Source organism: Coregonus clupeaformis, chromosome 1 (genome assembly GCF_020615455.1).
Source record: "Coregonus clupeaformis isolate EN_2021a chromosome 1, ASM2061545v1, whole genome shotgun sequence".
NCBI lineage: Eukaryota > Metazoa > Chordata > Actinopteri > Salmoniformes > Salmonidae > Coregonus > Coregonus clupeaformis.
In genome coordinates, this window is record NC_059192.1 from 7599543 (window position 1) to 7612606 (window position 13064).

General features: G+C 43.5%; 1 protein-coding gene across 6 annotated transcripts in view; it reads left to right on the forward strand.

Annotated features, from left to right (window-relative positions):
* Positions 1–13064, forward strand: part of micu1 (mitochondrial calcium uptake 1) — a 142629-nt gene that overhangs the window by 80697 nt on the left and 48868 nt on the right. For 2 of the 6 annotated variants that reach the window (XM_041891731.2, XM_041891971.2), the window contains 2 exons: positions 6716–6721; positions 8772–8886. In XM_041891731.2, the coding sequence (XP_041747665.1) occupies positions 6716–6721; positions 8772–8886 (121 nt within the window). The remainder of the gene's footprint in view (positions 1–6715; positions 6722–8771; positions 8887–13064) is intronic. The other 4 variants (XM_041891814.1, XM_041892050.2, XM_041891895.1 and 1 more) reach the window with 2 other exon arrangements.

Below are 13064 nucleotides of genomic sequence, written 5' to 3' on the forward strand. Positions count from 1 at the left end.
GTTATAGCTACTGACTTTTATTCCGTTTCAGCGACAGGAACAAACTTTCTAAGGACAGCTGTGTGTACCAGCCTTCCTCCTTCCTCCCCTAGCTCTTTCTTACTCTCGCTCTCGCTCTCTCTCTTTCTCACTCCCTCACTAGCACTGACTTTGTTGCTCTGGCTCTTTCTCTCACACACACACACACACACACACACACACACACACACACACACACACACACAAACACAGGTTGGGCTGGTGTGATTTGTCTGCATACCTGGCTATCTAATTTGGTGTTACTCCTCGAGGACAGCTGTTGATCCTTAGTGACCATAATTGTTAATTGAACGTCGGTGGCAGCAACACCATTTCTCTGAGATTCATTAATCTTTACACAGGGCTGATTTCGCTCTCTCTCTGAATATTTATGTATAGAAGTTATTAGCAGCACACCTGCTCTGGTAGTCAGTCCTCTTGAGACCTGGGTCGTGTTCAGTAGAGTAGACACAATTAAAACTATTATATCTGCACTTGTCCAAAAAGAAAGGTTTAAGTTTGGTTTTGCTAGTATGATCTGTAACTATATTGATCCAGAGAGCCATATACAGGTGGGTATAAATATATATACAGTGCATTCGTAAAGTATTCAGACCCCTTCCCTTTTTCCACATTTTGTTATGTTACAACCTTATTCTAAAATTGATTAAATAAATAAAAATCCTCAGCAACCTACACACAATACCCCACAATGACAACGCTAAAACAGCTTTTTAGACATTTTTGCAAATGTATTAAAAATAAAAAACGGAAATAATATACATTTACATAAGTATTCAGACCCTTTGCTATGAGACTCAAATTTGAGCTCAGGTGCATCCTGTTTCCATTGATCATCCTTGAGATGTTTCTACAACTTGATTGAAGTCCACCTGTGGTAAATTCAATTGATTGGAAATTATTTGGAAAGGCACACACCTGTCTATATAAGGTCCCACAGTTGACAGTGCATGTCAGAGCAAGAACCAAGCCATGAAGTCGAAGGAATTGTCCGTAGAGCTCCGAGACAGGATTGTGTCGAGGCACAGAACAGGGGAAGGGTACAAAAACATTTCTACAGCATTGAAGGTCCCCAAACACAGTGGCCTCCATCATTCTTAAATGGAAGAAGTTTGGAACTACCAAGACTCTTCGTAGAGCTGGCCGCCCGGATAAACTGAACAATCGAGGGAGAAGGGCCTTGGTCAGGGAAGGGACCAAGAACCCAATGGTCACTTTGACAGAGCTCCAGAGTTCCTCTGTGGAGATGGGAGAACCTTCCAGAAGGACAACCATCTCTTCAGCACTCCACCAATCAGGCCTTTATGGTAGAGTGGCCAGACAGAAGCCACTCCTCAGTAAAAGGCACATGACAGCCCGCTTGGAGTTTGCCAAAAGGCATCTGAAGGACTCTCAGACCATGGGAAACCATCTGATAAAATGGGGATGGCACTATGCATTGGGGCTGGTAGTTGGCACTATGCATTGGGGCAGGTAGCATTCTCCTGGCACCCGCCAAACCCAGATTTGTCCGTCAGACTGCCAGATGGTGAAGTGTGATTCATCACTCCAGAGAACGCGTTTCCACTGCTCCAGAATCCAATGGCGGCGAGCTTTACACCACTCCAGCTGACGCTTGGCATTGCGCATGGTGATCTTAGGCTTGTGTGCGGCTGCTCAGCCATGGAAACCCATTTCATGAATCTCTCGACAAACAGTTATTGTGTTATTGTGTCCAGTTTGGAAATCGGTAGTGAGTGTTGCAACCGAGGACAGACTATTTTCCCACGCTACGCGCTTCAGCACTAGGCGGTGTCGTTCTGTGAGCTTGTGTGGCCTACCACTTCGCAGCTGAGCCGTTGTTGCTCCTAGACGTTTCCACTTCACAATAACAGCACTTACAGTTGAACGAGGCAGCTCTAGCAGTGCAGAAATTTGACGAACTGACTTGTTGGAAAGGTGGCATCCTCTCTCCTCTCTCCTCTCTCCTCTCTCTCTCTCTCTCTCTTCTCTCTCTCTCTCTCTCTCTCGGCTGATGCAGCTGCGGTGTTGGACAGGGCAGATAGATGATCATCATTAATGAGGCTGTTACTATCAGTAATCATTACAGTGCATTAAAAAGGACCCGGGCCTCACCCCAGAACCAGGCATCACACATGCGGACACACACGCAGTTGTTTGTAGTAGGTTTATGATGGTGTTCAATCTAAAGTCCACGTAGTGTACACACATTGTGAAAGAGATTGTGCTGCCTGTAAATGCAACATCGTAAAGGAACAAAGGTTATTCTCTGATGTAAGTATGTAAGTGGCTTGTTCGCAAGTAATGAAGTAGTTGATGAAATCAACGTTGAACACAGCGGCGCCCCCTGGTGTCTAGCAGTGTCTATGGACAGGCTTGACAGGAGCTCACCTTGTGGGTTGACACTGACAGGGGATCTACTATTTTCAGACTAGGTTCAATCTGATTCCATACAACCCCAGTGTTTTTTTGACAGGTCAGCTCTGAGCTCACGTTGTGACAGGGAATGCTTCTCTGACAAAGCACTTTGTTGTTGATTGGAGGCTTCAAACTGAGAGTTTTATAGGAGTGTGTTTAGAAAGCACCTGCAGTATCCAGCCAAGACCAGGTTACATGTAGCCTTGTCCCATATATATATAACATTTGTATAACGATTTAACAAATCTCTGTTGTTGGCTGTATAGTAGTTGGCTGTACAGCACAGACAGATCTGGGATCAGGAAATGGACTACACACAACCCCACTTTAACTGCCTTTTCTTTTGAACTGGATATTTCACAAAGCAGCAGCACTGCAGTTAACTTGCAGAGGAGATGGTGTGTGTGTGCCTCCAAAAGCCATCCAAGTGAAATGAGTTAAGAGATTGAGCCTTTCAGCATCTCTCCCTTTGGTCTGTGTGAAACCAGACCAGCCCTGTGGCCTAGCCTAGCCTAGCCTACCCTGGCCCAAGCTCTGATTCTCTTTCTGCCTGAGCTGAACACACACACACACAGTCCTAGAAGAGTAATCACACTAGAGCCTGCATGACCTCGCATAGCGTGACTGAGACGGACAGACAGACATGCACACACACACACACACACACACACACACACACACACACACACACTCGCAGGGGAGGCAGTACTAACTTAATTAACTGCAGCAATTAGGATTACCCTCCATTTGAAGATCAAGGCTGTTTTCTCAAATGGCACCCTATTCCTTAGATAGTGCACTACTACTTTTGACCTGAGACCTATGGTCCCTGATCAAACGTAGTGCACTATATAGAGGGAGTAGGGTGCCATTTTGGGATGCAGACCAGAGCTCAGGGAGAAGAATGTTATGAACTAGGGCCCTCTTGAGTGTTTAATAGAAGTACAACCTCTAGAGTTCATAAAAGATGATTCTCATTCTGGTTGAGCTAAAATACTGTCCCAGAAGCAGAGGATTCTGCTGAGCCTAAATCAACGCAGATTACACTTCGTATTATTACAGAAATTCAGAAGAGCCTGTTTTTTATCAAAGAGACTGAAAGTGAGTCCCAAGTGGAACCCTATTCCCTATATAGTGCACTACTTTCGACCAGCGCCCTATGGTTCACAGGGGCCCTGGGCACATAACACAGAGAGAGAGAGAGAGAGAGAGAGAGAGAGAAAGGCCCTGTTCTAACAGTGTCCACCAGAGACATGCAGTAAAGTCTCCGGGGAGGGGGGAGATGAGTACAATTGCATGAAATTTGTTATAAAATGATGACCATTTCTCTCCGCCCCCCTCCCGTGGCGTAATGTGTATAATTGCAGAAAATGATCTGTAAAGCTGCTAATTGTTTCTCTCCGCCTCATTGAAAAATGTGTATAGTCGCAGAAAAATGGCTTTAAAATTGCAACAATTTCTCAAGAATTGCAGGAAATGAACATTAAAACTAAAAGGTATCTCTGCCGTGAAGAGGATTTGGTTCGGGGGACAACATTTTAGTGGCAGCCTGATTCTTTTCCATGTAAATTTAGTTTTTTGTTGATATAGCTTATATTATTTTTTTTACTTAATACAGTAGATATTAGTTAAAACTTGACTCTACTTTATTGTACTGTACCTACTGTACTTTATTGTACTGTACTTTATTGTACTGTACTCTACTCCACTTTATTGTACTGTACTGTATACTTTATTGTAGTGTACTTTCATTTATCGTTCTGTACGGTACTCTACTTTATTGTACTGTACTCTACTTGACTATTGTACTGTACTCTACTTTATTGTACTGGACTTTATTGTACAGTAGTGTACTCTACTTTGTACTGTACTCTACATTAATGTACTGTACATTATTATGTTCTACTGTTCTTTATTGTACTGTACTGTGCTTTACTTTGTGATGTGCACTACTTTATTGTACTGTACTCTACTTTATTGTACTCTACTTTATTATACTGTACTTTATTGCACTGTACTCTACTTTATTGTACTGTACTGTACTTTATCGTACTGTAATTTATTGTACTCTACTTTATTGTACTCTACTGTACTTTATCGTAATGTACTTTATTGTACTCTACTGTACTTTATCGTAATGTACTTTATTGTACTCTACTGTACTTTATCGTAATGTACTTTATTTTACTCTACTATACTTTATTGTAATGTACTTTATTGTACTCTACTGTACTTTATTGTACTGTACTGTACTTTATTGTACTGTACATTATTGTACTCTACTTTATTGTATTGTACTGTACTGTACTTTATTGTACTCTATTGTACTGTACTCTACATTATTGTACTGTACATTATTGTACTCTACTTTATTGTACTCTACTTTATTGTACTCTACTTTATTGTACTCTACATTATTGTACTCTACTTTATTGTACTGTACATTATTGTACTCTACTTTATTGTACTCTACATTATTGTACTCTACTTTATTGTACTCTACTTTATTGTACTCTACTTTATTGTACTCTACATTATTGTACTCTACATTATTGTACTCTACATTATTGTACTCTACTTTATTGTACTCTACTTTATTGTACTCTACATTATTGTTCTGTACATTATTGTACTCTACTTTATTGTACTCTACTTTATTGTACTCTACTTTATTGTACTCTACATTATTGTACTGTACTTTATTGTACTCTACATTATTGTACTGTACTTTATTGTACTCTACTTTATTGTACTCTACTTTATTGTAATGTACTTTATTGTACTCTACTGTACTTTATTGTACTGTACTGTACTTTATTGTACTCTACATTATTGTTCTGTACATTATTGTACACTACATTATTGTACTCTACTTTATTGTACTCTACATTATTGTACTGTACTTTATTGTACTCTACATTATTGTACTGTACTTTATTGTACTCTACTTTATTGTACTCTACTTTATTGTAATGTACTTTATTGTAATGTACTTTATTGTACTCTACTGTACTTTATTGTACTGTACTGTACTTTATTGTACTGTACATTATTGTACTGTACATTATTGTACTCTACTTTATTGTATTGTACTCTACTTTATTGTACTGTACTGTACTTTATTGTACTCTATTGTACTGTACTGTACTTTATTGTACTGTACTCTACATTATTGTACTGTACATTATTGTACTCTACTTTATTGTACTCTACTTTATTGTACTCTACTTTATTGTACTCTACATTATTGTACTCTACTTTATTGTACTGTACATTATTGTACTGTACTTTATTGTGTTTGTGTGTGCTGGCTTTAGCCTAGGGCCCACATGTCCAACCTGTCAACTGGTACCATTCACCCCAAACACAAGAGACAAAGCCTCTCTCTCTCTCTCTCTCTCTCTCTCTCTCTCTCTCTCTCTCTCTCTCTCTCTCACTCTCTCTCTCTCTCTGCCTCCATCTCTCTCTCTCTGCCTCCATCTCTCTCTCTCTCTCTCTCTGCCTCCATCTCTCTCTCTCTCTCTCTCTGCCTCCATCTCTCTGTCTGTCTGTCTGTCCTCCCTCACTCCTCCCCTCCCCTCCTTGGGTTCTCTCTCCATTTCAGCCATAGCTCTGGACCTAAAATATTCCTCTCTCGCTTCTCTTCCTCTCTCTACCCTCCTCCTCCTCCTCCTCCACTTCTTCTTCTCTCTCTCACCCACTCACTCCTTCCCCTTTATAAAATGTGTAAAACATCAATAATGTATGTTATGGTGGAAACCATATTTGCTGTATTTACACCCGTGACACATATTTTGTGTTGTCTAAAACTGCCACCGTTTCCCAACACACTGCCACCGTTTCCCAACACACTGCCCTGGTCAAAAGGAGTGCACTATAACGGGGGGAAAAGGGGGCCATTTGGGACACCACTATTATGAGTCCAGATGACTCTACCTATTGGGTTTAGTGTTACAGGAAGCTCTTGGGTTGCGTCCCAAACAGCACCTTATTCCCTTTATAGTGCACTACTTTGTATGCGGGGGGCCCATAATAGGGTGTTGGGAAAACATAGTCTACTATATAGGCAACAGGGTGCCATTTGGGACAGCCTAGATCTGTTTGGGGAAGGGCACTATGTACACTGTGGTTAATGCGTCTATGTTTTGACTTTATATTAGTGGGTGTCCCTGGATGAAGAATCTAGCAGTGAGGCTGTAGTGTTTTAACCCCTTTCTCTCTTTCGTCTCTCTCTCTCTTCTGGACTCTCTTCTATCAGACGGAGGTAACTCCTGTTGGTTGGTCTGGTCTCAGCCAGGCCTTGACCCGACCCGACCCGACCCAGGCGTCTGCATGCTCTATAGAATAGTCTGGTGGCACAGTGTTAATCTACTACCTCACTGTGTTTTACCTGAACCACCTTTCCACTCACCCACTGGGATCTCTCTGTACAGTGCTGTAATGGACTCTCACTGTATAACCCACTGTGCCGTTTCTGCATGTTACAAATCACTGTTTAATATCACTTTGTTTAATGTAGTGTTTTTAAGTGCTGTATGTAGATTAGATATATCAATAGTTTTTTTCCTCCCTGTCTGTGTGAGAATCTGATGTACTGGACCCAGATAAAGCCAAGATCAAACATGTTCAGTGGAGAATATCCATTAAAATTACCTTTGTAGTTTAGGTCTAGGTCTAGGACTAGGCTTAATCTGAGATTCTCCCACTTGGGAGTCAATGTGAATACCTTCTGTTGTGTGTGTGTGTGTATATACGCTGAGTGTACAAAACATTAGGAACATCTTCCTAATATTGAGTTGCACCCCTTTTGCCCTCAGAACAGCCTCAATTCGTCGGAGCATGGTCTCTACAAGATGTCGAAAGCGTTCCACAGGGATGCTGGCCCCAGGTGTGTCAAGTTGGCTGGATGTCCTTTGGGTGGTGGGACCATTCTTGATAAACACGGGAAACTGTTGAGCATGAAATACCCAGCAGCGTTGCAGTTCTTGACACACTCAAACCTGTGCGCCTGGCACCTACCACCATACCCCGTTCAAAGGCACTTAAATCTTTTGTCTTGCCCATTCACCCTCTGATTGGCAACACTTACACAATCCCTGTCTCAAGGCTTAAAAATCATTTTTTAATCTGTCTCCTCCCCTTCTGATTTGAAGTGACATCAATAAGGGATCATAGCATTCACCTGGTCAGTCTTGTCATGGAAATAGTTCCTAATGTTTTGTACACTCAGTTAGGACACTGTTGTTGAAGTGTGTGTGTGTGTGTGTGTGTGTGTGTGTGTGTGTGTGTGTGTGTGTGTGTGTGTGTGTGATCTTGTTTCTCTATTTGATGTCTGAGTTATTATAGTACAGCTGTTTAGGATCACTTTATATTGTATTGTGCTGGACTGTGCTGACTAACGTTGATTCCTCACTCTCCCTCTGCCTGGATGGCGTTGTGTGACATGTATGTAGCACTTGCATGGTTGTTTTTACTGTCGTTAGTATTGTGTTAGCATGTGTGCTAGTCCCTTCTGTATTAGTGTGTGTTTATGTGTGCTTGAAGGGGACCTCCATCACGTCACACACAAACACACACAGGGAGGAGCCTCCCAGTCTCGTTCCCCTTGCTCACACGGGCCATAACTAGTAACACTATTTCTCTCTTCCTCTCCTCTCTCTCTACCCCTCTCTCTCTCTCTCTCTCTCCTCTCTCTCTACCCCTCCTCTCTCTCTCATCTTCTCCTCGCTCTCTCTCTACCCCCCTCTCTCTCTCTCTCTCTCTCTCTCTCATCCTCTCCTCTCTCTCTCTCTACCCCCCTCTCTCTCTACCCCTCCTCTCTCTCTACCCCCTCCTCTCTCTCTACCCCCTCCTCTCTCTACCCCCCTCTCTCTCTCTCTCTTTATCCTCTCCTCTCTCTCTCTCTACCCCCCTCTCTCTCTCTACCCCTCCTCTCTCTCTACCCCTCCTCTCTCTCTACCCCCCTCTCTCTCTCTCTCTCTCTCTCATCCTCTCCTCGCTCTCTCTCTACCCCCCTCTCTCTCACCCCCCTCTCTCTCTCTCTCATCCTCTCCTCTCTCTCTCTCTACCCCTCCTCTCTCTACCCCTCCGCTCTCTACCCCTCCGCTCTCTCTCTCTCTCTCACCCTCCCCCTCTCTCTCTCTCTCTCTCTCTCTCTCTCTCTCTCTCTCTCTCTCTCTCTCTCTCTCACCCCTCCTCTCTCTCTCTCTCTCTCTCTGTCCTCTCTCTCTCTCTCTCTCTCTCTCTCTACCCCTCCTCTCTCTCTCTCCTACCCCCCTCTCTCTCTCTCCCTTTCCTCTATTCCTGATGAGTAGAAGATTTCCCAGGAGAGGGAGAAGTTTGCGGATGAGGACAGTATCTTCTTCACACTGGGAGAGTGTGGTCTCATCTCCTTCTCTGATTACATCTTCCTCACTACCGTGCTCTCCAGTAAGTCCCTGACACGCACGCACACGCACACGCACACAGACACACACGCACACAGACACAGACACACACACACACGTACACACAGACACACACACACACACACACACACACGCACACACAGACACACACACACACAGACACACACACAGACACAGACACACACACACACACACACACACGTACACACAGACACACACACACACAGACGCGCACGCACAGACACAGACGCACACACACACAGTAACCAATGTTCTACAGTTGAAGTCGGAAGTTTACATACACTGAGGTTGGAGTCATTAAAACTAAAACTAGTTTTTCAACCACTTCACACATTTCTTGTTAACAAACTACAGTTTTGGCAAGTCGGTTAGGACATCTACTTTGTGCATGACACAAGTAATTTTTCCAACAGTTGTTTATAGACAGATTATTTCACTTATAATTCACAGTATCACAATTCCAGTGGGTCAGAAGTTTACATACACTAAGTTGACTGTGCCTTTAAACAGCTTGGAAAATTCCAGAAAATGATGTCATGGCTTTAGAAGCTTCTGATAGGGTAACTGACATAATTTGAGTCAATTAGAGGTGTACCTGTGGATGTATTTCAAGGTCTACCTTCAAACTCAGTCCCTCTGCTTGACATCATGAGAAAATCTAAAGAAATCAGCCAAGACCTCAGAAAAAAATTGTAGACCTCCACAAGTCTGGTTCATCCTTGGGAGCAATTTCCAAACGCCTGAAGGTACCACGTTCATCTGTACAAACAATAGTACGCAAGTATAAACACCATGGGACCACGCAGCCGTCATTCCGCTCAGGAAGGAGACGCATTCTGTCTCCTAGAGATGAACGTACTTTGGTGCGAAAAGTGCAAATCAATCCCAGAACAACAGCAAAGGACCTTGTGAAGATGCTGGAGGAAACAGGTACAAAAGTATCTATATCCACAATAAAACAAGTCCTATATCGACCGCTCAGCAAGGAAGAAGCCACTGTTCCAAAACCGCCATAAAAAAGCCAGACTACGGTTTGCAACTGCACATGGGGACAAAGATCATACTTTTTTAGAGAAATGTCCTCTGGTCTCATGAAACAAAAATATAACTGTTTGGCCATAATGACCATCATTATGTTTGGAGGAAAAAGGGGGACGCTTGCAAGCCAAAGAACATAATTCCAACCGTGAAGCACGGGGGTGGCAGCATCATGCTGTGGGGGTGCTTTGCTGCAGGAGGGACTGGTGCTCATGAGGAAGGAAAATTATGTGGATATATTGAAGCAACATCTCAAGACATCAGTCAGGAAGTTAAAGCTTGGTCGCAAATGGGTCTTCCAAATGGACAATGACCCCAAGTATACTTCCAAAGTTGTGGCAAAATGGCTTAAGGACAACAAAGTCAAGGTATTGGAGTGGCCATCACAAAGCCCTGACCTCAATCCTATAGAACATTTGTGGGCAGAACTGAAAAAGCGTGTGCGAGCAAGGAGGCCTACAAACCTGACTCAGTTACACCAGCTCTGTCAGGAGGAATGGGCTTATTGTGGGAAGCTTGTGGAAGGCTACCTGAAACGTTTGACACTAGTTAAACAATTTAAAGGCAATGCTACCAAAATACTTATTGAGTGTATGTAAACTTCTGACCCACTGGGAATGTGATGAAATAAATAAAAGTTCAAATAAATCATTGTCTCCACTATTATTGTGAAATTTCACATTCTTGAAATAAAGTGGTGATCCTAACTGACCTAAGACAGGGAATTTTGTCAGGAATTGTGAAAAACTGAGTTTAAATGTATTTGGCTAAGGTGTATGTAAACTTCCGACTTCAACTGTATGTAGTGAAGGCCTGAACCCAGTGACCCATGTTGTTCTATGTAGTGAAGGCCTGAACCCGGTGACCCATGTTGTTCTATTTAGTGAAGGCCTGAACCCGGTGACCCATGTTGTTCTATGTAGTGAAGGCCAGAACCCGGTGACCCATGTTGTTCTATGTAGTGAAGGCCTGAACCCGGTGACCCATGTTGTTCTATGTAGTGAAGGCCAGAACCCAGTGACCCATGTTGTTCTATGTAGTGAAGGCCTGAACCCAGTGACCCATGTTGTTCTATGTAGTGAAGGCCTGAACCCAGTGACCCATGTTGTTCTATGTAGTGAAGGCCTGAACCCGGTGACCCATGTTGTTCTATGTAGTGAAGGCCTGAACCCGGTGACCCATGTTGTTCTATGTAGTGAAGGCCTGAACCCAGTGACCCATGTTGTTCTATGTAGTGAAGGCCTGAACCCAGTGACCCATGTTGTTCTATGTAGTGAAGGCCTGAACCCAGTGACCCATGTTGTTCTATGTAGTGAAGGCCTGAACCCGGTGACCCATGTTGTTCTATGTAGTGAAGGCCTGAACCCGGTGACCCATGTTGTTCTATGTAGTGAAGGCCTGAACCCGGTGACCCATGTTGTTCTATGTAGTGAAGGCCTGAACCCGGTGACCCATGTTGTTCTATGTAGTGAAGGCCTGAACCCGGTGACCCATGTTGTTCTATGTAGTGAAGGCCTGAACCCGGTGACCCATGTTGTTCTATGTAGTGAAGGCCTGAACCCAGTGACCCATGTTGTTCTATGTAGTGAAGGCCTGAACCCGGTGACCCATGTTGTTCTATGTAGTGAAGGCCTGAACCCGGTGACCCATGTTGTTCTATGTAGTGAAGGCCTGAACCCCGTGACCCATGTTGTTCTATGTAGTGAAGGCCTGAACCCGGTGACCCATGTTGTTCTATGTAGTGAAGGCCAGAACCCAGTGACCCATGTTGTTCTATGTAGTGAAGGCCAGAACCCAGTGACCCATGTTGTTCTATGTAGTGAAGGCCAGAACCCAGTGACCCATGTTGTTCTATGTAGTGAAGGCCAGAACCCAGTGACCCATGTTGTTCTATGTAGTGAAGGCCAGAACCCAGTGACCCATGTTGTTCTATGTAGTGAAGGCCTGAACCCGGTGACCCATGTTGTTCTATGTAGTGAAGGCCTGAACCCAGTGACCCATGTTGTTCTATGTAGTGAAGGCCTGAACCCGGTGACCCATGTTGTTCTATGTAGTGAAGGCCTGAACCCAGTGACCCATGTTGTTCTATGTAGTGAAGGCCAGAACCCGGTGACCCATGTTGTTCTATGTAGTGAAGGCCAGAACCCAGTGACCCATGTTGTTCTATGTAGTGAAGGCCTGAACCCAGTGACCCATGTTGTTCTATGTAGTGAAGGCCAGAACCCAGTGACCCATGTTGTTCTATGTAGTGAAGGCCAGAACCCGGTGACCCATGTTGTTCTATGTAGTGAAGGCCAGAACCCAGTGACCCATGTTGTTCTATGTAGTGAAGGCCTGAACCCGGTGACCCATGTTGTTCTATGTAGTGAAGGCCAGAACCCGGTGACCCATGTTGTTCTATGTAGTGAAGGCCTGAACCCGGTGACCCATGTTGTTCTATGTAGTGAAGGCCAGAACCCAGTGACCCATGTTGTTCTATGTAGTGAAGGCCTGAACCCGGTGACCCATGTTGTTCTATGTAGTGAAGGCCAGAACCCGGTGACCCATGTTGTTCTATGTAGTGAAGGCCTGAACCCGGTGACCCATGTTGTTCTATGTAGTGAAGGCCTGAACCCGGTGACCCATGTTGTTCTATGTAGTGAAGGCCAGAACCCAGTGACCCATGTTTGTTTGTAATTGATCCAGAGGACCAGACAACCAGATGTTACAGTGTCTACAGAAAGTATTCACACCCCTTGACTTTTTCCACATTTAGTTGTTTTACAAGGTGGGATTAAAATAGATTTAATTGTCATTTTTGGTCAACAATCTACACAAAATACTTAGAATTGTTATTACAAACATTTGTTAAACATTTCTGAAAAATTAAACAGTAATATCTCTTGATTACATAAGTATTTAACCCCCTGGTCAATACATGTTAGAATCACCTTTGGCAGCGATTACAGCTGTGAGTCTTTCTGGGTAAATCTCTTAAGAGCTTTGCACACCTGGATTGTAAAATATTTGCACATTATTATTTGTTAAATTTTTCAAGCTCTGTCAAGTTGGTTGTTGATCATTGCTAGACAGCCATTGTCAGGTCTTGCCATAGATTTTCAAACTGATTTAAGTCAAAACTGTAACTCGTCCACTCAGGAA